This window comes from Pungitius pungitius, chromosome 21 (genome assembly GCF_949316345.1).
Source record: "Pungitius pungitius chromosome 21, fPunPun2.1, whole genome shotgun sequence".
Taxonomy (NCBI): Eukaryota; Metazoa; Chordata; class Actinopteri; order Perciformes; family Gasterosteidae; genus Pungitius; species Pungitius pungitius.
The window spans coordinates 16,504,040-16,528,382 of record NC_084920.1 but is presented as its reverse complement, the minus strand read 5'-3'; the positions used below and the strand labels follow the sequence as shown (position 1 = coordinate 16,528,382).

Sequence of the window (24,343 nt, the reverse complement as noted above, 5' to 3'; positions counted from 1 at the left end):
GAAATAAAAACGACGAGACTCCCCCAGCTGTTTACCACATCCGGCCAGCCGCCATTGCCCTGGCGCTCTGCTGTCACAACAAAGTGGAATCTCCCCCCCCCCGTTCGAACCGATCAAGACACCCGGATGAAAGTCACAGTCGCGTTGCAGCGCCGCGATCGATGACTGAGCCACACGACGTGCGCTGTGGACGTTTCTACTCCCGCTGCCCTCTGGTGTTGCAACGCCCCGCCGCCGCCACACGATGGCGCCAAAGGACCCTGTTTCCCACACACGCCCCGAAGCTGAACGCACGACATGCCCCCGTTATAGATGCTGCATCCCAAGCACAGAGCAGCCCATGAATTGTGTTTGACTCGTGGCCCCGCTAGACGGAGCTGCCAGCCGGCTGCACAGCCCCAGCGGCTGCCTTCCTCCCAGAGAGGCTGGAATCCTTCCATGTGAATAAAACACATACATATATCTATGTGTGAGCGTGTCTCTACACGCGGCAGAGCTCAAACGCGGGCCAGGGGAGCGGCCCGCACTGTCATTGACGACACGTAGACATCAGTGAGTGCGACGCTTTTATTCAACACAGTGACGGGCCAACGTACACAGCGCCGGCGGCGCCCTGCTGCTCCGCCAGCTTCAGCCGCCGCAGTCTTCTTCACCTGGATCCAACTCCTCATCTCAGCTGCTCCTCCTGCAAACCGTGTGGACTCTTAGTTTTTAAAATCCCTCATTTTAAATTGGCTGACAATGACCTTCTGGCCTGTGATGAGGTGAAACATCTTGGACATTTCATGACAGAATAAACATTTGCACATGTGGACTCTTTTCAAATGCTTGTCGTTTTAAAAGCATTAAACAATGTCTCAGGGGCCTTCAGAACCAACCACAACAGTGCCCACGCGTTGATAAACAGCCGGCGTCCGCTGGTGTCACAGCGAACAAGGCCACAATCGCGCGTCACTTGACCTTTGACCTTTCCACTAACAAGAAAGAACGACGGCGCACCCAACTTGGCATTTCAGTCATCGGCTTAAGAGATGATGCATTGAAAATGATAACATGTATTTCTGACTCTGTTACATGTGCGCACACACAGCTAGAGTAGAGGGCCAACGTACACGGCGCCGCCGCCGCCCTGCTCCGCGTGTGAGCGGCAAGAAGAGAGTGCAGGAAGGCTGAACCAATCTGGCGGAATACAAAACTTCATATTCACCATGGTATCTATAAAGAGCGCCTCCAGGCCTACAATTTAGACTTAAAAAGTGATGGAGAAACATTCTTCTCCAACATCATTAACAACAACACTTATAAGGCAAAAACCCCATTTGAAACTGTTGACAGACTGACCAACCCCCCAACACAAATACCACCTGAACTCCATTCCACGGAGAAATGCAATGAGTTTGCGTTCTTTTATACAGATAAAATTGAAGGCATCAGACGCGCCATCAATATCTCAAACAAAAATGCTGGATCACCACCCTATTTAGGCAAAAGTAACACAGCAATGATGACAACCTTTAATGTCATAGACTCAAACTCTAGTGGAAAGGGAGACAAATCTAACCATCGACCGGCTGTCTTGATGCTCCTACCAACTTCTTTAACAATGTTTTTGACTGCCTAGCAACAGACGTATTGCAAATAGTTAATAACTCTATTCAGTCAGGCCATTTCCCAAAAGCCTTCAAAACTGCAGTTATTAAACCTCTAGATGCCTCTATTATCAACAACTACAGACCAATTTCAAATCTACCTAAAATAAAATAATAAAATAATTGAGAAAGTTGTCCTACAACAACTTAATCACTTCCTGGCTCCAACTGGCTGCCACCACAACTTCATAGCACCGAGACGGCCCTTATTAAAGTGGGAATAGAGCTGTAGGTGAAGGAGTGAAAGTGGCATAGAAGGAAAATTAAGAGAAGAAAGGAAATGGAACAGTAAGTGAAGAGTGGGGGGGGCACAGGCTGGTTTTAGACCCCCTGAGTCCCTTTTATTCCCTCGCTCCTCCCCCCTCTCATTCCTCATCTCCTGCTCTGTCTCCTATTCTTCCTTTCAAATCAGGCGTCACTGCCAATCAACTGGATTGCCATGACAACATTTTGCATGACGCCCCTCCAAACCCGCCAGCAGCCCTATAAACAAAAACAACATACAAAAAAAAGCTGAATTCCGACAGCTCAGGATTGATGAGGGGGAGTCCTGTCAAAGGCCAGATTAGATTAGGATTGAAGCACACACACACACACACACACACACACACACACACACACAAACCACATCACAGCTCGGAGGCAGCAGGTGCTTTTGGTTAAACCTTAATTACATGATCTCTGATTTCTCTAATTGATATGGTAATGACTTTGTAATTAATGCAAAAGCAGAAATACCAGCAACTCTCCTAATGAATGGATTTATTTGATTAGATATCCTCCTGCATATTTTTGCATGCTGGTATAGAGGACAGTGAGACAAACGGTTGTTTGTGGTTGTTCGCAACCAATGGATGTGACAGAATTACACATACAGATACACAAATGAATGCGCTCACAAAAAAATCATGCTGAGAGAAAAAAGGAGACTAAAAGAGAAGCTGGTGAAGTGTTCATTCAGAAAAATATGTTTTTCATCTAGAGGGCGCTATAGGGCTGCCTCAGACACACAAGACGCACTAAATCACAGAAAAAAAGGAACCATTATAAAGTCTGAAGATAGAATAAGGTTTGAAGATATTCCACATGTGTTCAAATCAGCAATACAAAGTGGAAAAGCCCTCGCTAGACACACACACACACACACACACACACACACGCACAGCTATAACTTCATTGTCAAATGGTCACCTATGAAGACCAGATGTGATCCAGCTGCAATTACTCTCTGCCTCTGCAGCACTGGAGGGCAGATATGTGTCAGGACTACACGGTATGATACGTCACATTCTGGGGATGAGAAATCATTTCTCCCTGCTCACACAGAGACACCCTCTATATGTGACTCCATATGTCTTCTCTCTCTGAGAGACGTGGAAGTCAAGTGAAAGCACATGTGGACCCTGACCAGGCGTGTAGAGCAGAGACCTCAGGCCTTCTCTACCTTTCACTATAGCTACAACTGCACCACCCAGACAGTTGCTCTGGACCCTGCTTTACCTGTCTCTCCTACTTAGTCAAAAGGTTTGCAAAAGAGTGAAAAGACATCCAATCACAGACCAGACTGATCGTTACCATACCAGCTAATGATCAGTAATGGTTTCAGCTACTTTTATGGTCATGTCTTCAGAATTTATAGTCCATCGGAAAAAAGTGGTTATCTGCCAGGATATATTGATCTGGCATTATTGCTATATGCTTGTTTTGATGGGTCTTAAAATAATAGCTCTGTCATCTACATCTAATGGCAAAGGTGTGCTAGGATTTAGTCTAAAGTGGATGGCTAAATCACATCAGGTTTCTCCACCATTAAGGATTTCCCTGCTGTCCAGGTTATTCTACAAAAAGGGGAGTTTAATAAATGCTGAGTCAGTTGAAAAGCCCGACCTTATGTATGAAACTTACGTTTGATGATTGGCTCAAACAAGGAATTATGCTACACGAGGCGATGCCACACGTTTACAACGTGTTGGGAAAGTTATTATAGCATTTCAACTGGAGTCGCGTATCCGAAAACACGAGCCGCCAATTCGGTGTTTTATCCTGGGCATTGACTCTACTTCGCGGCCAAACAATGTCAACTCACGACAACATCCCTCAATATCGCTATGAAACACAAAATAAACCCACTTGGTTTGGGATTTGCTTCCTGCTCATTTGATTTGTCGAAACAGACGACGCGATCCGGAGAGCAGGCGACTCCATTAGTGATCGGTTTGAGCGCTAGTTGGTTAACTAACTTACCTCTGAATAATGTGTTTCTTACGGGGCCACGCTTGATGGATGGCCTTACAGGAGTCGGGTCAATTAGCCCGACTGGGTTTCCCTCCATGTCGGCGGCAGACAGCACCGGGGGAGCTCCCACCTCTGTCCTGCGGCCTGGCTGTAATTAATCACCAGCGTGGGGCCTTCTCACCTCGCAGCAAACAGCCAATACGGTGGTTTGGCCCAAATTACATCTCCACTCTTCTAATCTGGCTAATTGTCAATAGTACACCCACAAGAGGAGAGAGATTGTGACATTAGGAACTGTACCAACAAAAGTGACTCTCTTACATTAGGGTCTGCATTCTGCCTATTTCAGGCAGAACCATCCTAATTGTTGGGAACATTTACTAACAAGGCAGATCTAACATGTGATTGACAAGTCAATTATAGTTAGTGCAGCAAAGTAAATAAGTAACTATAAAATAACTCTGTGCCACGGACTGGTTTTATTATTAGTATATTCACACCACACTGCTGTTAATAGTTTGTACATTTAAACAGTAGTACAACAGATCTATTTGTTCCATTATAACCAGAAGTATGCCACTTGTGCAATATCTGTCCTTGCGCTAATGTAGGCTACGTAAAATCATGATGAAAATGAGTAAAAACTAGGGCCGGGACTCGATTAGAAATATTAATCTAATTAATTAGAGGCTTTGTAATTAATTAATCGAAATGAATCGCATTTTAATAGCATAAATATTTGACCTGAGAACAGTGAGAAGTAATTTTTTTTCACATGGATTTTTATTTTTGTTCAACCAATTCCAGCAGACAAGTGTAGAAATAGTGTTACCTGTTTCAAATGGAAAGTAACGGCAGTAACAAAAAGATTCTTTATGGGGTTCACTACTTTCACCTCGATGTCCATCTGGAAAACAGAAGCACTTTGTCCGACATCTTTAGATCCCAACTTCAATATCTTTATTACAATACATCAAGTCACAATATCAAACACTAACAATCCCTAAGGTAAACATATTTCAGTTTGTTATTGTCAATTTAACATGTCAATAAAGTTTTCTACACCTAACAGTGTTCATCTTCAAAACTTACATCCTCAAAATACTGTCTTAACAGAAATAAATGTCCCTCTCTTAAAGTGCAATAATAAATGCAATAATATCACAAGGATAAGTCATTCTTAAAGCCATATAGTTATCTATATTTATAGTTATTTGTTTTCTGTTAAACTTCAGAAATGTATCGTCTCTCTAAGGCAATTATGTGATTCAAACACTTTAGGAATATTTAAATGACTACAGTCACAACATGAATAATACACATAGGGAGACTGTTCTTCTGTAACCTTAATATTATCTATTCTACGTTTTAACATCTCACTTTTCTCCACATTTACAACATATTCACAACATGTCAGGATATTCACAAACTAAATAAATAAGTCACCGCTGGGGAGTGAGGACACCGATGCACCGACCCATACACTCAGAGTATCGATACGCTCATGCTGAGCAACCGCGCGCCATAGTGGACACACGCCCTCTCCCCCCCACCAAACACTCCACTACCAACCCGCCACAGCTACAACACACCTCATACACCCCGGGAGGAAACAGTTCTTGTTCTTTTTCACAGAGTACGAACCTGTATAAACAGAAGCACGTTGTGAGCGAGCGAACCGCCATCTTTAGATCCCAACTTCAATATGAGACTAAAGTAAGGGTCCGTCCCTCTAGGCGGCGCGATGCAACCCCACTCGCACTTTGGTTCCGGTTTACCTGGTCCCCCCCCAATGCATGCTGTACAACACAATAAAAGCTGCGATTCCCATGAATGCTTAAACTATTATAATAAAATATTTTGTATAAAATCCCAATTCTGTTACCACATAAATTCACAATAGCATTTTTAGAAATATAGTACTTTCAGAAATTCAGGTAGCCTATAGGTAAGTAGACCTTCTGTAAACTATGTTTTTTTAAGTAGACCAATACTTTCAAGTACATTCAGAACATTGGTTATTTTTTCAGACGTGGACTTAGTTACCCTGGTCCTTAAACCAGTCATCTGGTGCAGCGTGGGTTGGGTGTGGGTCCTTGTACGTCCACGCTAGCTGCTAATTGTGTTGCGTTGAGGTGATACTTGAGGCTCGATGTGAATTCCTTGTTGCACAGCTTGCACACAACCACGCTCTTATCGACGCTTCCATCCGTGTGTTTATTATAAGAAGATTTCCCATTCACGGGGCCACCCGACACGGTCTCGTCAGCTTCTTCGTTCATGTTCACTGTGGTTTGTTGTTGTCTGAAGTCATGGACGCTAGTTGGTGCTCCAGTGTAATCGGTCCCCCCGAAACTCATCCAGTGAGAAACGTTCCGCGGTGCAAAAAATAAGTGTAAAAATGCGTAAAAAATGTTTAATGTGTTATTTTTTAATTGTAATTAATTAATCTTAATTCACATTGTAATTAATTAATCGTAATTAACGCGCTAAAGTCCCGGCTCTAGTAAAAACGTGTTGGATAAAGTTGTCAATGAGAGATCAGAAAAAAATGATGAACACACTGGATCTCTCATGTGTCTGTCTCTCCACCCAACCAGCTGTTTTTCTGCAGTTTATGTTTGGCCCTCGCTCACAAAGCCACCGGTACACAGGGAGGTACACAGAGGCTGTGGTCAGGCACACGTCCGCCGTCTGTGTGAGATTGTGTGTGTGTGCGTGCGTGCATGCATGTGTGTGCCTGTGCGTGTTTTAAGAGAGTGAAAGAGACGTAGAGGAAGCGGCCATGTTGAAGGGAGACTCGTGTGGTTCTCACTCGGGCCCCCAGAGGCCCGGTCCTCCGAGAAAAGCAGGCTTATTGAAGAGTAGAGAGATGGGGGGTGTTGTTGTTTATCCTGACATGCTCTACTCAGTCTTTAATGCTCGCATCACAATAAAGATGCTGCGTGTATACAAAACAGTGTAGCAAGCTGCATGAGCACACAGGTGATGGGCACAGTCAAAAATAGACCCAACGCTGGGATGTAGAGCCTTGTAGGAAAACCTTAATGTGAAGGAAATTGTTGAATAAAACATTGCGTTTGCATTTCTGTTTGTGTGTGTGTGTGTATGTTTGACCAAAGTTGTATAATACTGCTTCTGCACCCATGTAAAAAGTTACCGTTCACAATATTATATAATAAAATTCACAATACAATGCAACCAAAATAATTCAAACAAACAAAGACGTTTACTTATTTGTTTTATTTGGAGCACAAAATATAATTACACCTTGAAGATATACAAATCACATTTGCACCATTTTGTGTACCGTTTCAAAGGATGATGGCTTAAAAAAAACATATTATTAAATTGCTAATATTTTTTAAATAAATTAAATTAACCAAACTCTAAAAAGAGTGTCATCTACTCTTTGTGTTCTCTGTTTTCACGACCTGAGAATGAAGTTTGTGTTCTGATGACACAAATCAATGAGTAAGAACAGCATGATATGGATTCATTAACACCTAATACGCCCCGTTCTTTTCAATTGAGCAGTTGTATGTTTTCATTTACTGTACTGCATAGTGACTAAACACCTGTATTGGGTTGAGGCATTTTAATTATAATTGTTAAATCATATTCAAATTTGCAATGTGGAATGAAATAATATCAGGGCTGGTGTGAGGAAGCATGCATTATAAGTAAAATGAAAAAGAATAGGGCTAACTAACATTCTTCCTTTACACAAGGACAATACACTCTTTAGGGTACAAATTCATTATGCTAGAACCTTGAAAACTAGGGACATTTTATTTCCAAAAAGTGTGCCGGACTTTATCCTCTCCACTAATGACCATTTAGCAAATTAATTAGCAATTGTTGAGATAACTTCATTTCATTAACAGTTGGAAAAGGACCACTTTATAAAAACACGTTTATATTATTCCCTAAACTAACTATAATAAGTTAAATTGCTTGTTCTTAAATAAATCAATATATGAATTCCTTTAGTAATAACCACTGAGACAAAGAGTTCTCTCTTGTAAAACCCTAGAGATCAGAACAAAAAATAAAGGGTCTATTTTTCTGGAATGTAAATTGTCATCAAAAACTCTACTACAAAAAGAAAACTCTTGCTTACTCACAGGCAGCGTATTCTCGTGCCATTAAAGGTGTCCACACATGGACAGACAGCACCCTGCGTCTCAGAGCTGCAAAGTTGCACCAGAATTGTTCGTCTCTGAAGGCGGTTTATGCGCGTTGGAAGAAGGGACTAAGAAATGGCAGGTTGGGGGGGGGGGGGGGGGGGGGCTCGGGAGGGAAAGTTTAAAACGGTGATCAAAAGTGATACATTTTCCGTTCTCCCTTCCCTCGAAATGCCAAAAAAGGGGCTAAGTGAAGCAGTGGTCTGGGGTAGCTTGGTGTGGGTGCTTTGCTTACATCGGGGGAACAACCAGGCCCATCATCGCTGGAGAGAAAAAAATATACCAAATCTATGATTCTAATCAATCAGCTCTTGCATTATTGTACATCCAGCAACTTTTCTTTCCGCCTTGTTCAGTCAAAGCTTTCGAGCGGTTAGTACGAGGGGGTTAGACTGCATTCGTGAGCTCGGACAGAGGGGTCAGATAGTGAGTTGGATGGCTACCTCTGAAGCTGTTCCCCCCTGTGGCGGGGCAGGCAGGGGAGGGAGAGCCCTGGGGCCTGAGGACGGGGGCAAAAGCACTCTTCTGTTTAGCAGCAGACGGGAAGGAGGAGAAAGGCAAGAGGGACGATGAAGAGCTGGAGCTCCCTGGTATGGTGGGGCTGGACGGCATTACTGTGGATCAGAGAGCAACCATCAGTCTCAGGTCTGAACATGACAGCAGGCTCAGAACTGTGTATGGATCATTAGAGGCTCTTACTGTAGGGAGAGCCGGTGGGGGAGGCACTGCTGAAACCAGGAGAGCCAGGGACTCCTAGACTGGTCATGGGAACTGTCCCATAGCCTCCAGTCATCCCTCCGCCGCCCCCGTAACTTGAGTGCTGAGGAGTGGAGGCTGATGGGTAACCCCTTGGAGACAAACTGCTGGAATTTCTGATGTAACCTGAAGTAACAATGAAAAGGTCGGGTCAGTTCTTCTTGATTTGTTAATTTAGGAAAAGGAAGGAAAGTATCAAATGGTCCACGTCTTATTCTGCTCACCTTGGCTGCTCTGTCCGTGCTCCCCGATGCTGACGCCTAACTGAGAAGGATATGAGCCCAGGCCCATGACACTGCAGTGGGCCGGTGAGCTGGGCAGCGCCTGCAGCTGACTGTGAGGACGAGGAACACTGTAGAGCGCCTCGGCGATGTCTGCTGCACGTTTCAGCAGCACGTCCTGCAGGAGATGCACAGACATTAGCAATGGCTTGCATTGTCACATTTACACAATGAAGCCACATGGACTTTTTTAGGCTTTTAAGATGTCGCCTGCATGTTTAGACGCACACGACTATAAGCTGACAGCTGCTTCCATTTACCTGATTACTGTGTGGATTTCCGTAGAGGGCCTCCACAAGATCTGCTGTTCTCTTTAGGAGAATCTCCTGCAAAGAAAATCATTCATTCTGTTAATATCTCGGTGGATATATTATTGACACAGTTCCTTGAAAACACATTATGGGCAATTTTTGGCAACTTATCTCACCTTGGCTAATTTCTCCGGGTCACCAGGATGTCGAGGAAGGACCTTTTGAAGTCGCTGGAAGCCATAGTCTATAGTGGGCTCATTTAGGGCTGAAAAAAGCGGAACATGTATTGCAAATCAAACCATATTCTTTAACGTCCTTAAACTATTGAAAACCCTGTGTGAAGTCCTGTGTAAATGAAGCGTCCAGGTGCTCCCTTGCAGAATTGTTTGGATTTATAAGACAGTGTGACCTCCACGACCCCGGGGATGTGTCGAGGAGGCGTCTGGACACGGATGGCGTGTGCTGTGATCAGCTGAGGAACAGGACACAAGACGGCACAAATTATACCCCTACACGCCTGGTAAATATTTAGGCCGACACAATACTGTGGAAAGATGAATGTATGTGCATTGCCCATAAATTGTTTAAATAATGACCCAAGCCATATGCTATGTATATATCATTTCAAAATAAGCTTCAGACTGTACCATCATCAGTGAGATGCTTTGAAGACAATTCCTACCTCACTCCACACCAGCATGCTGCCAAACACCACCTGCAGGCCGTCAAAAAAGTTCTCCCCAATGACGATGACCATCGCCCCGCCGGTGGTCCAGCCCTCACTGGGACTAATTGCTTTGATGCACGGGGTGGCTGGACAGAAGGGCAAAGCAAGAGTTACCCCAAGTCATTCAATTCAGCATGTACAGCAGCTGGAGAGAGGACGGTAAATCTCAGGCAGGTGTGTTGGAAGTGCTCTTTGGTTTTGGTTTATTCAATTCAATCAATCAATTAAAAAGCTCATCGCAAAACTTTCAGAAATGTTCAGTTATTTAATTGTATATATGTGGCTTTGTTTGTGAATAACAACAAAAGCATCAAAAACCCACACAGAATTGGATCTATATCAGATTTTGCTTAGAAATCATATGATCTGCAATTGTACAGAATTGAAAAAGCTCAAGTGAAAACTGGTGTCCTGAGTACACAAATAGAAAAAGTATTCAGCTCTTTTAATTGAGAAAAAGTAGCAGTACAACAGTGTAAAGAAACGTGGTCCTACACTTAGAGTTTAACTACATAGAAATATGGATGCATTATCAGTTAAATGTACTAAAATGACAGCATTAACATGCAGGAAATGGATGGACTTCTTCATGTTTGAATTTGATTTTTTTTTTTATCGTCTTAATGAATGCATTAATTAGCTCATCTAATGACCACTGGTTATGTTTGATGTATCACGGCGATTAGAAATGGACATTAAGGAACTCAAGTACCTGCTGTTACAGTGTGTTGAGTGTGAATGATGAAGTAGAAACGTAATAAAACTGAAATGAGGTGTAACATTGTAGTGTTACGTTGTCACCGTCTCACCATATTCCATAGTATTCTCCACAGACTCGCCGGGCTCCAGTCTGCGGGCCCTTCGGCCGTGCTTAGAGTTGTTGTGGACAAACATGTTGTCGGACACTGCCAGGACGTGGCCATCTACACTCACGGTGCTGGACAAGACCACCTGAGAGAAAGAAAGAATTGAAATCTATCTATACGTCACATTTCACATATAAGGCTTAGAACAATGACATCAAAAACAATCAAAAAAATATTTCTTCAATAATGAATAATTAAATGTTGACCTGCATCTGTAAAAGCCTAAAATTCTGTGAGGAGACTGAGATAAGTGTCACTCAGAGGAGTAGGAAGATTGGACCAAACGTCTTGGGGAGAAAAGGAGCTTTAATACACTTCAGAGAAGTTTGTGTTGTCCAATCAGAAGCGCAAAAGAAATTTCAGTAGGAAACACTTATGTCCCAGTATATCGTGTTTTTCAATACTTGCAACATTTGAATCATTTCTGCCGGTGGGAAAGGAGCCTTTTTGAAAATCTCACGCACACTGTGCACAGACACACATGGATCCATTTAGACTCTACCTTGACTAAAACACTACCCAGTGAACATTTTTTGGTTGAAAAGACGTTGAATAAACGTCTATGGCCGACGTTGCAAAATGGTTTAAAAGTGAAAGTTGTTTCAACGCCTATTCGTAGACGTAGAAAAGACGTCTATCTTTAGACCACATATCAACGTGATTTTTAATATGGTAAAATGTGGTCCTCTACTTTGTGCTATAGCATTATTTTATAGGTGTAAAAATAAATGACGTCCACATTTGTGCGTTTACCACCGATATTAAAAATCACGTTGAAAACTGGTCTAAACGTAGACGTCTATTCAACGTCTTTTCAACGGATAAATTGCTCGCTGGAAAAGAACAAGTTACACAGTCAGTTGTCATGTCAACAGCCCATAACGAGGACAACACAATTTGATTAATTTGTATTTATTCATATCAATATAACACTAAACACTTTTCCTATACAAAACAGAATACAAAAATAATATATTTTGGGAAAATAAACTATGAAATTATAAGTGCAGCAACAACACAAACCAGTCAGTTAGAATTTTGTGTTTGTAAACCATTTTTCTGAATCATTGGCACTTCATTTGGCTCTGAGTCACTTGAATCCGGATCGTATACCTGAAATCAGCTCCGTCTCCCTCATCGTCACTTCAATGATTCAGAATACACAGACACCCCTCAGCTGCAGATGCCTCTAGTCAACAAGTTCGTTCAATTCAATTAATTTTATTTTGTTAAACCCAAAATGAAAAATAAGCCTGAGGGAGCTTTACAGTCTGTAAACCTTCCAGCTTCCTGTCCCAAAACCATCACATCGGCACCCGCAAAACTCACCTTCAACTCGACAAAACCTAAGGGAGAGCAGTGGAGGACTAGCTGTGTACAGAGAGAACAACTTAAAGATGTACAGTACGTTCAATTCCTACCACAGAAATCATTCAAATATTCAGAGTAGTACGCCAGGTGTAAGGCAGGACAACTGCAGGGCCAAACTCCATCAGATGTAACCTCCATCCACAGGAACCTGTGAGGAGGGAAGAACAAAGACTTTAGGGAAAAGTGTGTAACTTGGGTTTATAATGACAGTAATAAAAAGTTTAATAATGATAACACCAGGAGGTGTTTGAGAACCCTTATTTATAGATTGTTTACTTATGACATTATAAACAATTCATCTGCAAATTATGGCATTTCTGGAGTAACATTTACAGGTATATTACACAGTACCATACTTTACAATGTTGCTTTAAGCATGCAGTAACTTACAATGTTTTGGCTAGCTTGTTTACAGGCCACAACTTGTTGAATTCAGCTGCGATCTGTGTTTAGGCGCGTTGCTTTAAAAACGTGTATTTTCTACATGAAATGGGAACGGCAATAATATGATATGGGTACAGCAACAACCTAACGCATTAGCAACACCAAACACACGGAAGATACTCTGTGAGGTTTACTTTTGATCCAGTTCATGTTGAACGCTAGCATGCTCCAAGCTAGCATGCTAACTAGCAAACTATCTGCGCTAACGCTAACTAGCTTACCAAAATAACAGTCTTTCCCGTATCGAGTGGGCAGCACAAGTAAAATAACTGGTTATAGTTCCAGGTGTGCTTCATTCAAACACTCACGTACTTACAGAGTATTGGGGCCGGTAGCCGTGGTTGTATCAGCCCGTTCACGTCGCTCTGCTCCCGGTGCAAGCGTCTAAGAACTTGCGCATGCGCGTTACAGATGTGATCAGAGTTACGTGTTTTCAACTAATGTTTGAAACGGCCCGCATTATTTTGTCCTTAAAGCATGTTGTTAACGACACACACTCTGTATTTCCATATTCATGACGTTTTAAGAAAAGTCTTAAATGCGTTGAAATCACGTCTTTGCGTAGACCAAATTTCGCCGACCAGTTCATTCATTATTATGATAATCTTAATGATATTATCGTCTCTCTTTCAACCTTACGTTACAACATGACACATAATCAATAAATTTACCCTTTTCTAGCACGTTGATGTTTCTCGCACCTTTTTCGCCGGTTGAAAAGACGTTGAAATGAGGTCTTAGACGTTCAGACCTCATTTCAACCCGATTTCAACCATATTTCAACGTTGAAATAACGTCTTGTGCTCACTGGGTAGCAAATCGTAGCACTAACAAATGGTAGCACTTAAACTGTACTTATAATGGCACTTTTCTATAACATGTTTTGAAACTGCTTATTTGATGAAAATTGTACTTTCTTGTTACTTGTTCTTCTGAGTTTGCATCTCTATGTGAAAATGCACTTATTGTAAGTCACTTTGGATAAAAGCGTCAGCTAAATGACATGTAATGTAATGTAATGTCATGTCATGTAAAATGGACAGGCTGCCCTCTGCCGTTCGAAACGCGTAACGACACAGCATTTCCTCCGCCGTCAAGTTCTCCGCAGCACGCCAAGACACGGAGCGCTTCCGCCGGAACCAGCACGTATCGGCGTTGACGCTGACTTGCCGTGCGCGCAGCCCGCTGGGGGGCGCTCCCCTCCAATCTGCGTCCTGAAACCACCGAAATAAAAACAGCCTCCTGCCCGCTGGGGGGCGCTCCCCTCCAATCTGCATCCTGAAACCACCGAAATAAAAACGGCCTCCTGCCCGCTGGGGGGCGCTCCCCTCCAATCTGCGTCCTGAAACCACCGAAATAAAAACGGCCTCCATCCCGCTGGGGGGCGCTCCCCTGCAATCTGCGTCCTGAAACCACCGAAATAAAAACGGCCTCCTGCCCGCTGGGGGGCGCTCCCCTCCAATCTGCGTCCTGAAACCACCGAAATTAAAACGACGAGACTCCCCCAGCTGTTTACCACATCCGGCCAGCCGCCATTGCCCTGGCGCTCTGCTGTCACAACAAAGTGGAATCTCCCCCCCCCTCGTGTACACGTATAAACACGGAACATGTGAATAAAACACATACATATATCTATGTGTGTGGGTGCGTAGGTGTCTCTACACGCGGCAGAGCTCAAACGCCGACCGGGAGAGCGGCCTCCTGCCCGCTGGGGGGCGCTCCCCTCCAATTTGCGTCCTGTAACCACCGAAATAAAAACGGCCTCCTGCCCGCTGGGGGGCGCTCCCCTCCAATCTGCGTCCTGAAACCACCGAAATTAAAACGACGAGACACCCCCAGCTGTTTACCACATCCGGCCAGCCGCCATTGCCCTGGCGCTCTGCTGTCACAACAAAGTGGAATCTCCCCCCCCCCTCGTGTACACGTATAAACACGGAACATGTGAATAAAACACATACATATATCTATGTGTGTGGGTGCGTAGGTGTCTCTACACGCGGCAGAGCTCAAACGCAGACCGGGAGAGCGGCCTCCTGCCCGCTGGGGGGCGCTCCCCTCCAATTTGCGTCCTGTAACCACCGAAATAAAAACGGCCTCCTGCCCGCTGGGGGGCGCTCCCCTCCAATCTGCGTCCTGAAACCACCGAAATAAAAACGGCCTCCTGCCCGCTCGGGGGCGCTCCCCTCCAATCTGCGTCCTGAAACCACCGAAATAAAAACGGCCTCCTGCCCGCTCGGGGGCGCTCCCCTCCAATTTGCGTCCTGTAACCACCGAAATAAAAACGACGAGACCTCCCCCAGCTGTTTACCACGTCCGGCCAGCCGCCATTGCCCTGGCGCTCTGCTGTCACAACAAAGTGGAATCCCCCCCCCCCCCCCGTTCGAACCGATCAAGACGCCCGGATGAAAGTCACAGTCGCGTTGCAGCGCTGCGATCGATGACTGAGCCACACGACACCTACACAGCCATCATCGAGTCCATCCTCTGCTCCTCCATCACCGTGTGGTACGCTGCAGCCACAGCCAAGGACAAGGGCAGGCTCCAGCGTGTCATCCACTCTGCAGAGAGGGTGATTGGCTGCAATCTTTCGTCTCTTCAGGACTTGTTCGCTGCCAGGACTCTGAAGCGGGCCAGAAAGATTGCAGCCGACCCCTCCCACCCTGGACATGAACTGTTTGTGCCCCTTCCATCCGGCAGGAGGCTGAGGTCCATCAGGACTAAGACGTCCCGCCACACGAACAGTTTCTTCCCTTCGGCAGTCGGGCTCATCAACAGAGCCCGGCCCCCCCCTGACTGACTCCGACCCCCATGCTCATCATCACTGTGTCACTTTCACCTGTCACCCGTCACTTTGTTTAGCTGGTGCACTTTATCCTTATTCTTATTTTTATTCCTAATTTTATCTTATCTCCTCTAACTTACTAACCCATAGCTTTAGCTTTAGTTTTTAGCGTACTAACCCATAGCTTATATTTTATATTTTATTATACTTTTATTTTATTCTATTTTTATCTCATTTGCACTATGTTGTCTTATTGTACTGTCTTCATGCACCTTCCGCCAAGACAATTTCCATGTATGTACAACATACTATGGCAATAAACGTTTCCTGATTCCTGATTCCTGTGGACGTTTCTACTCCCGCTGCCCTCTGGCGCTGCAACGCCCCGCCGCCGCCACACGATGGCGCCAAAGGACCCTGTTTCCCACACACGCCCCGAAGCTGAACGCACGACATGCCTCCGTTATAGATGCTGCATCCCAAGCACAGAGCAGCCCATGAATTGTGTTTGACTCGTGGCCCCGCTAGACGGAGCTGCCAGCCGGCTGCGCAGCCCCAGCGGCTGCCTTCCTCCCAGAGAGGCTGGAATCCTTCCATGTGAATAAAACACATACATATATCTATGTGTGAGCGTGTCTCTACACGCGGCAGAGCTCAAACGCGGGCCAGGGGAGCGGCCCGCACTGTCATTGACGATGCGTAGACATCAGTGAATGCGACGCTTTTATTCAACACAGTCACGGGCCAACGTACGCAGCGGCGCCCTGCTGCTCCGCCAGCTTCAGCCGCCGCCGTCTTCACCTGGATCCAACTCCTCATCTCAGCTGCTCCTCCTGCAAACAGTGTGGACTCTTAGTTTTTAAATTCCCTCATTTTAAATTGGCTGACAATGACCTTCTGGCCTGTGATGAGGTGAAACATCTGGGACATTTCAGGGCCAGACATTTCTAATGTTATACTATGGAGTACACAAACACCCATATTGTATGTGTGGCAGTAAAAGCGACTCTTATGAGATGCTTATGGGAATGTGGATAATTTGATTATTTTAAGCCGTGTACACGGTATGCGACTCCCACGTTTAATTTATATTGGTACATAACAGTAATATAACTGTACATACTACAGTAGTTTTACTGTGATGAAACAGTATTTGTAGAAGTTCCGCAACATTCTGCGTGCTGTTAATGGCTGCGCACTTCCATTACTTAAAACAACGGCCAGGTAATACCTAGCACAGGTAGACTGTGGAGTCCACCCAGCCAAGTCTGAACGCTGGGTAGACGGGCTCAGTGAAGGTCGTGTGGAAGGTGTGGAGCAGCGTCAGTGTGCCACAGGACACCGTGAAGAAGGACAGTTTCCCCGCTGACCAGTCCAGATAGACCCCCACCTTATTGGAGTTGGGTGGGATGGTTACAGCAGTGCTCATGTCATTGTGCCAGGTCCTGTAGGCGTCTTTGGTGCAGCTCAGTGCCCAAGAACAGTCGTTTTTCCCCAACCAGCTGTCCCGACCCTCTCCCGTCCTGCACATCTTTTTGTAGGCTACTCCGGTGACAGCTCTCCCGCTCCATTCTGTCTCCCAGTAGCAGCGGCCGGTCAGCTCCTCCCTGCACAGCACCTGAGTCCAAAATTCAAACCTTTCCGGGTGATCAGGATAAGGCTGCTTGGTCCAACGCCTCGCTTTCCTGTCTCCTCCGGACAGAGAGAGGTCCCTGTGTGCCGTGTTCGGGTCCAGGGTGAGTTTGGTGGTGTCTGATGACGGAGCAGATGGAGGATGTCAGTCAGCATTACATTTGACTCAATGCTATTTCATGAACTATAGCAGTTACTCACATTTCTTTGGACCTGGCTGAATCCTGGATTCACCACATTGCTCCACACTGGGAGAGGATGGAAGACATGTTTTCTGACACTTGTATTGTTAATGTGGTAAAAACGACAATCCACCAACTCAGCATTTCCCTCCAATAACATTTAGAAACTGGTGATGGAGAGTTTTTTAAATTATCAAAGTCAATGCAGCGGAAATAACAGATTTCATTCTATTACTATAACTCTGACGTTGTGGAGCTATAAAGAGCTCTTCATCACCTTTTTCAGATATGCAGTGGTACTCCCAGATAAATGGTGACAGACTTTATGTTACGTTCCCCTTTTATGCTGAAAACGATGTGGAGATTATCTTGAAGATTTCTAAAGACAACAGCTTGAACTAAAAATTGAGGCTACTACACTTTAAAGGTAAAAGAAAAGTCTGAAATCTGAGTTTATGATTCATATTACTGTCATCAAAAACCAACATCTTTCTGCTCTCCCTCCCCACAGAAGCCTCTGTGGATGGTGGTTCTATCTGATGGAGGTTGTCCCTGCAGTGGTCCTGCCGTACACCTCTTCTGCTACTTGCAATTACTTATATCATTTCAGTTAGAGGAGTTGAATGTATTGTACATCTTTTACATTGTTGATTCTGTACACATGACATCCATTGCAGTCTGTCCATCCCGGGAGAGGGATCCCTCCTCTGACGTTCTCCCTAAGGTTTCTTCCCTTTTTTCCCCATTGAAGGGTTTTTTCATATTTTGGGGAGTTTTTCCTGTGCCGATGTGAGGGTTTCGGGACAGAGGATGTTGCATGTGTACAGACTGTAAAGCCCTCTGAGGCAAATTTGTAATTTGCGATTTTGGGCTATACAAAATAAAATGAATTGAATTGAATTGAATTGAGTCTTAGAATTTCCTAAGTTTAGTATTAAGCTACCCACATACGGGCTGCAGTGCACTCAGATGGATGTACTATCATGGATACAGTATATCTTTAACATATTTTTTTAGTTGCATTTGTCGATAGCAATGGATCCGTGCCGCCACTACCTGAGTTTCTGCAGGCTGCATTGTGGGTCGGCCATCAGAGCAGACAGAAGCTGCACGCCCAACTCTCCCGGGTGGTTGTAGCTCAGGTCCAGCTCTCTCAAACTGGACGAGTTCAAAGCTGATGCCAGGAAAGTGCAGCCTTCCTCTGTCACTCTGCACAAGGACACACTTTAAAAAAAAAAACGCCCACTTACCACAACATTTCATCTTATTTATCACCGTATCAACAAACCGCAAAGACTAATACATTATTTATTAATCTGGAACTCACGAGAGTATCTTCAGTTTACAGTGAGGACTCTCCAGTCCACCAGAGAGCGTTTTGACTCCTACGTCCTGCAAGTCATTGTCAGATAGGTCCAATTCTCTAAGCTGGCAGGAGGCTGAGCTGATGAAGGCGGTCAGGTCATCGGAGCTGTGCTGTGTTAGATTGCAGCTCCTCAGTCTGAACGATCAAAAAATACAGAAAGAATAATATTTTTCACACTTTCAATTTTTATTTAATCTGGACGAACGTGGTTGTCTCATTTTTACCTGAGTTTCTCCAATTTGCTGTTCTTCAGTTTCGTGGAGAGCAGTGTTATTCCTGCATCTGTCAGGTTGTTGTTGGACAGGTCCAGCTCTCTAACTTGTGATGGGTTGATATTCTTTGCCAGGTTCTCACAGCAGCTCACAGTGAGATTGCATGCATGCAGACTGGAAGAGAGAAAGTATAAGAAACGTAAGTCATGAAGACATTTAAAGACTATTGAGACCAGACGGTCGGCCTATTTTCATCACTGCTTACTTGCAATATGAGCTAAGTATCTCAACTGTCCAAATGTTTATTAACGACCGCTTGTATAATTTCTAGGGCCGGGACTCAATTAAAAATCTAATTAGAGGCTTTGTAATTAATTAATCAAAATGAATCACATTTTAATTGCATAAATATTTGACCTGAGAACAGTGAGAAGTAATTTTTTTCACATGGATTTTTATTTTTGTTCAACCAATTCCAGCAGACAAGTGTAGAAATAGCATATTTAGAAATATAGTACTTTCAGAAATTCAGGTAGCCTATAGGTAACTAGACCTTCTGTAAACTAGGTTTATTTAAGTAGACCAATACTTTCAAGTACATTCAGAACATTGGTTATTTTTTCAGACGTGGACTTAGTTACCCTGGTCCTTAAACCAGTCATCTGGTGCAGTGTGGGTTGGGTGTGGGTCCTTGTACGTCCACGCTAGCTGCTAATTGTGTTGCGTTGAGGTGATACTTGAGGCTCGATGTGAATTCCTTGTTGCACAGCTTGCACACAACCACGCTCTTATCGACGCTTCCATCCGTGTGTTTATTATAAGAAGATTTCCCATTCACGGGGCCACCCGACACGGTCTCGTCAGCTTCTTCGTTCATGTTCACTGTGGTTTGTTGTTGTCTGAAGTCATGAACGCTAGTTGGTGCTCCAGTATAATCGGTCCCCCCGAAACTCATCCAGTGAGAAACGTTCCGCGGTGCAAAAAATAAGTGTAAAAATGCGTAAAAAATGTTTAATGTGTTATTTTTTGAGTGAATCTTAATTCACATTGTAATTAATTAATCGTAATTAACGCGCTAAAGTCCCGGCCCTAATAATTTCTTATCAAAGTGCTCGTTGTTTAAGGTAAAACACTTAAACCGTAAACATTAATAACAGATTTTCAATTTGGGGCTGAAAAAAGTTTTTTAATCAATATGTTTTTTTACCCTTGTTTTGGTCTAAGTCTTAATATGTGTCCCTTTGGTTGTTAAATGCTCCACATTTAACAACCAGGGCAGGTGGTGTATAATGAAAGCAATGAAATGAAATGAAAGTACATAACAGCAAAATGTAAAGGCTAACCCCAAAACAATGAATTAAAACTGCTCTTTAAGCTGAGAGGGGCCTGCAGAGTCAGGTGAGCATATTTGGAGGATTTGTCACTATGAGCAACATCTGCACAATGACATTTCATGAATCTCAGCTCAGTCTTTGAATCTTTTTACGCTCACAACTGGAATGGATTTGTTCCTTGTTACCTACAGAACATTTCCTATCATATTATACTGTATATTAAATGCATCAAGACTAACAATATTTAGACCCATTGCACGCGGTCTCAGATACACAAACACCACAAATTTCTTTGATTACTTATTCTTCATGCCAAAAATAATACGAGCACTGAAATCTTTAGCAGAGAAGAAGAAAAAAAAAGTTCTGTTTGTAGAAATCACTCACTTTGCCACTCTGGCTGTTTTAATGACTGGCAGCAGCCTAAGAAGACCTTCCTCCGACCGGGTGTACTTGCTCAGTTTGAACACACTCAGCTCCTCTTCCGATGTCAGTAGTACAAAGACCAGGGTGGCCCACTGGGAAGGCGTGAGTTTGGTTTGGTTGAGACTGTCCAATCGGAGGTAGAGCTGGATCTCCTCCACGAGAGAGTGGTCGTTTAGCTCATTGAGACAGTGGAAGAGGTTGAGGCATCTGTCAGGGGACGGACTTTCCCTGATTTTCCCCTTTATGTGTTTAATGACCTCCGTTCTTGTTCTTTGGTGTGTTGTGCCACCTGTCATCAAAGGCTTCAAAAGACTCTGATTTGATTCCATGGACAGGCCAAGGAGGAAGCGAAGAAAGATGTCAAAATGTCCATTTTCGCACCGCAAAGCCTTTTCCACCGCTTCTTTGTAGAGGATAAGCTCTGACGGCTTTCTGAAGGAGAAAAGTCTGGAAGCAGACGACTTTTTGACTAAAACGTTATTGTCCTCATTGTGGAAGGTGAGGTACACGTACAGCGCGGCAAAGAACTCCTGGACGCTCAGGTGCACAAAGCAGAACATCTTCTGCTCACACAGTGTCAGCTCCTCGCTGAAGATCTGCGTGTAGACTCCCGAGAAATTGGACGCCTGCTCGACCTTTATACCGTTCAGGATGAGGTCGCTCTCGTAGAAGATCAGGTGACCCTTCTCGAGCTCCCTGAAGGCCAGTTTACCCAGCGCGATGAGGTTATCTCTCACGCACTCTGCGCTGGAGTCTTTCCTGCCCGGGAGCTTCTTCTTCATGTCCTCCGCGTACAAGAATAAAAAGTGTATGTACATTTGAGTGAGGGTCTTTGGTGTCTCTTTACCGTCTGCCGTGGACAACTTCCTCTCAAGAACACTCGCCGCCATCCAGCAGAAGATCGGTATGTGGCACATGATGTGAAGGCTCCTGTAGGATTTCACATGCGCGACCACCCTGTTTGCTAAGCTCTGGTCGCTGATTTTCCTCCTGAAGTACTCGTCTTTCTGGAGGTTGTTGAATCCTCGCACTTCTGTTACCAGATCAACAAATTCCAGAGGGATCTTATTGGAAGCTATCGGGCGAGACGTTATCCAAACAAGAGCAGACGGAAGCAGGCTTCCCCTGATGAGGTTGATTATAAGGATCGCGATGGTGGTCGTTTGCGTCACATCGGACACTATTTCACTCCTGTAGAAGTCCAAGGACAGCCGGCTCTCGTCCAGCCCATCCAGGATGAAGAGCATTTCGTTTTTAACATGTGTGAAAATCCCTGTGTTTCTCGTGTCGGGGTAAAAGACACTAAGGAGCTCCACCAGACTGTAGGGTTTCTTCCTCATCAGATTCAACTCACGGAAAGAGAGAGGAAACACAAACGCCAGGTTGGTGTTTGCCTGCCCTTCGGCCCAGTCCAGAGTGAGTTTATTGGTGGACACGGTTTTTCCGATGCCAGCGACTCCCCTTGTGACCACAGTTCTTATGGGGGAGTCTCGTCCAGGTGGAGGATCGAAGAGGTGATTGCAGTGGATGGATTTCTCGTGGGCCTCAGGTATCCTGGAGGCCGTCTCGATCTGTCTCACCTCGTGCTCTTTGTTGACCTCCCCAATTCCTCCCTCAGTGATGTAGAGCTCTGTGTAGATCTTATTGAGAGCTATCTTGGTCGCTTCTTTTGTCATCCCCTCGGACACGTGGCTGAACTTCCTCTTCAGAGTGGCTTTCAGTTTTTCTTGACATTGAGCAATCTTATCATCTGGAAGAGCAAATGCATTCACATGTTATTCTGTATTTTTCTTATTTCAAAGACTCAGAAAAATGAAACAAGTCATTACTCACAGCTGTCGACAATGTCCTGGTTCAACGCTTCTTTTGATGAAACAATTGGCTCTGCGGAGGAAGTTAAAAGATCAGCAGAGCCCAAAACCCTGGAATCATATACCCTCACATCTTATATATCTACCATGGCTATTTGAGATGATGGTTATGTTGTCAACGATACAACCAATGAAGGAGGGAGCGACCACCTTGCCTCCACTCTGAGCGGTGTAGCTGGGCTGGAAATGATCAACCTTGGCCTGAATAGAGGGAAGTGTCTCTGAGAGAAACCACAAAGTTTCAGCAGCTGGTCACAAAAAATACATTGCAGCAAAACCTATCCATTAAAGTTAGATTATAAGATGGTACTGTTGTATTTTTAAGTTAGCAATCAACAAATACTTAATTCATGGTCTTGGAACTGAACTCTTCCTTTTACTCACGACTAAAAACGTCTTATTCTTCATTTCACATCCTTACCTCGAGGAACGGTGTCTGTTTCATCAGAAAAACTCTTTTTCTCCATTTTATTCTCATCTCCCCCCTTGTAGCTCAGGGGATTTCTGTTGGTTGATATTTTTTTTGTCTTGGTCTTGAGTTGTAGACGTAAATTTCCTTTGATTTACTTCCAGTGGATCAAATTACATTATTTCAGATGCAGAATGACAATGTTCAGTCATGGCTTTTCGTCTAAAATCCAATAGATTCAAAGCTGAATGAAATGCTTACCTGCTAGTTTGCCATCTGATTCACACACTGGCAGCGCAGTGTTATTCGTGCACATGTTCTTTTTTTCTTGCTTCCTTCCTGGGTGAAAATGAAAACAGGAAACTGGTGTTTCTTGTCTGTGGAATAAGTGTCTTTCAATAAACCGCAGCTGTTCAACAGTTTCATTTACTATAAAATTTGACTTTAATAAAAACTGTTGCAATGGGATTTTAGCTTTTTCGGAAATTCCAAGAAAGATTTGGCATAAAAAAAGAAAATCTGTATTTCATCATGTAAATGTTTATTTTACGGTAGTTTATCTCAACAACCATGGCTTAGAGATAATTGAAGTGACCTATAAAAATACAAATGTCCATGTGAAAAGTGTTTCAAAACAAAAAAGAAACTAATAACAAAGAAGACTGAAATCTCACATTAGCAGCCTTCAGATATGTATGAATTTGACCTTCCCTGACTTGTTAATAATCTGTATGAATGAGGCTTCAGCCCCTTCCATATGTCTTTTAAAGTGTCAGAGAGCGAGAAAGGTTCCGTGCTGATCTCCTGCTCTTCTGGTGCTGCAATTCTGGTTGCATGTAGAATGAAGAGTTGAAGCTTACCAAACCTTTCAAGATATACTTGTAACTGTTGACAAACCCTTATGTTCTCCACCGATGAATCATAAAAAGGTTTGACCTTTTTCAACACATTGCCGCTTCTCTCTGAAGGTCCCAGAAGGCGTCTGACATCTTACAAGAATAACAGTCTATTTGGTTAAAGGAAAACGTGAAGACTACATCCAACATGTGATTCAATCAGCGATGCTATTATGAAATCATAAGAGTCTACTCCCCTACTGCAGTCTAGAAACATATCCAGGCTCATTGTTGTCATCATTAAACAAACAAATGCATTGGTGAATACAGATTTATAGTAAAGTTAATGGTAAATGGTCTGGAGCTAGACTATCACAGAGGCCCCGTGCTACATAATCAGACTAGAGACAAAGCATCCGAGTTTACTAGGTTGCACCATCACAAGATCATGACTTGAATGAGTAGTTACTGCTTGGTCCACTCCACCCGGCACCTTATGGACTCCACAGCACAAAACGCAGCAAAT

The 24,343-nt window shown here is 44.0% G+C and overlaps 2 protein-coding genes across 4 annotated transcripts; both read right to left on the bottom strand.

Moving 5' to 3' along the window:
- Positions 1 to 553: 553 nt before the first annotated feature.
- LOC119213211 (NACHT, LRR and PYD domains-containing protein 12-like) lies at positions 554 to 23,416 on the bottom strand. Of its 3 annotated transcripts, none has more exons than XM_062560069.1 (10): positions 22,994 to 23,412; positions 22,659 to 22,793; positions 22,535 to 22,585; positions 20,663 to 22,451; positions 18,954 to 19,115; positions 18,691 to 18,864; positions 18,420 to 18,572; positions 17,383 to 17,429; positions 16,781 to 17,301; positions 554 to 685 (listed from the first exon to the last, which is right to left on the bottom strand). In XM_062560069.1, exons 1-9 carry the CDS (start codon positions 23,037 to 23,039, stop codon positions 16,781 to 16,783), a joined length of 3,078 nt encoding a protein of 1,025 aa, XP_062416053.1. In that variant the 5' UTR covers positions 23,040 to 23,412; the 3' UTR covers positions 554 to 685. The 3 variants fall into 3 exon arrangements, with proteins under 3 accessions (XP_062416053.1, XP_062416051.1, XP_062416054.1); XM_062560067.1 differs by having other exon boundaries at positions 18,420 to 18,587; positions 22,994 to 23,405; XM_062560070.1 differs by lacking the exon at positions 18,691 to 18,864 and having other exon boundaries at positions 18,420 to 18,587; positions 22,994 to 23,416.
- On the bottom strand, positions 8,165 to 15,923 carry LOC119213227 (transcription factor COE2-like). Its single transcript, XM_062560081.1, has 10 exons — positions 15,229 to 15,923; positions 10,896 to 11,037; positions 10,042 to 10,172; positions 9,708 to 9,831; positions 9,536 to 9,627; positions 9,369 to 9,434; positions 9,052 to 9,226; positions 8,771 to 8,953; positions 8,515 to 8,685; positions 8,165 to 8,334 (listed from the first exon to the last, which is right to left on the bottom strand). The coding sequence occupies exons 1-10, from the start codon at positions 15,433 to 15,435 to the stop codon at positions 8,303 to 8,305; spliced, it is 1,323 nt and encodes a 440-aa protein (XP_062416065.1). The 5' UTR covers positions 15,436 to 15,923; the 3' UTR covers positions 8,165 to 8,302.
- Positions 23,417 to 24,343: the final 927 nt, after the last annotated feature.

Coding starts and splice junctions, on each gene's coding strand:
- LOC119213211 (XM_062560067.1), bottom strand. CDS start 23,039: ATGGAGAAAAAGAGTTTTTCTGATGAAACAGACACCGTTCCTCGAG. Junction 22,452..22,534: donor CCAGGACATTGTCGACAGCT/GTGAGTAATGAC, acceptor TTGCTCTTCCAG/ATGATAAGATTGCTCAATGT. Junction 18,865..18,953: donor AGCAAATTGGAGAAACTCAG/GTAAAAATGAGA, acceptor TTGATCGTTCAG/ACTGAGGAGCTGCAATCTAA.
- LOC119213227 (XM_062560081.1), bottom strand. CDS start 15,435: ATGTCCAGGGTGGGAGGGGTCGGCTGCAATCTTTCTGGCCCGCTTCAG. Junction 11,038..15,228: donor ATGGACTCGATGATGGCTGT/GTAGGTGTCGTG, acceptor TCTTTCTCTCAG/GTGGTCTTGTCCAGCACCGT. Junction 9,435..9,535: donor ACCCGGAGAAATTAGCCAAG/GTGAGATAAGTT, acceptor TTTTCTTTGCAG/GAGATTCTCCTAAAGAGAAC.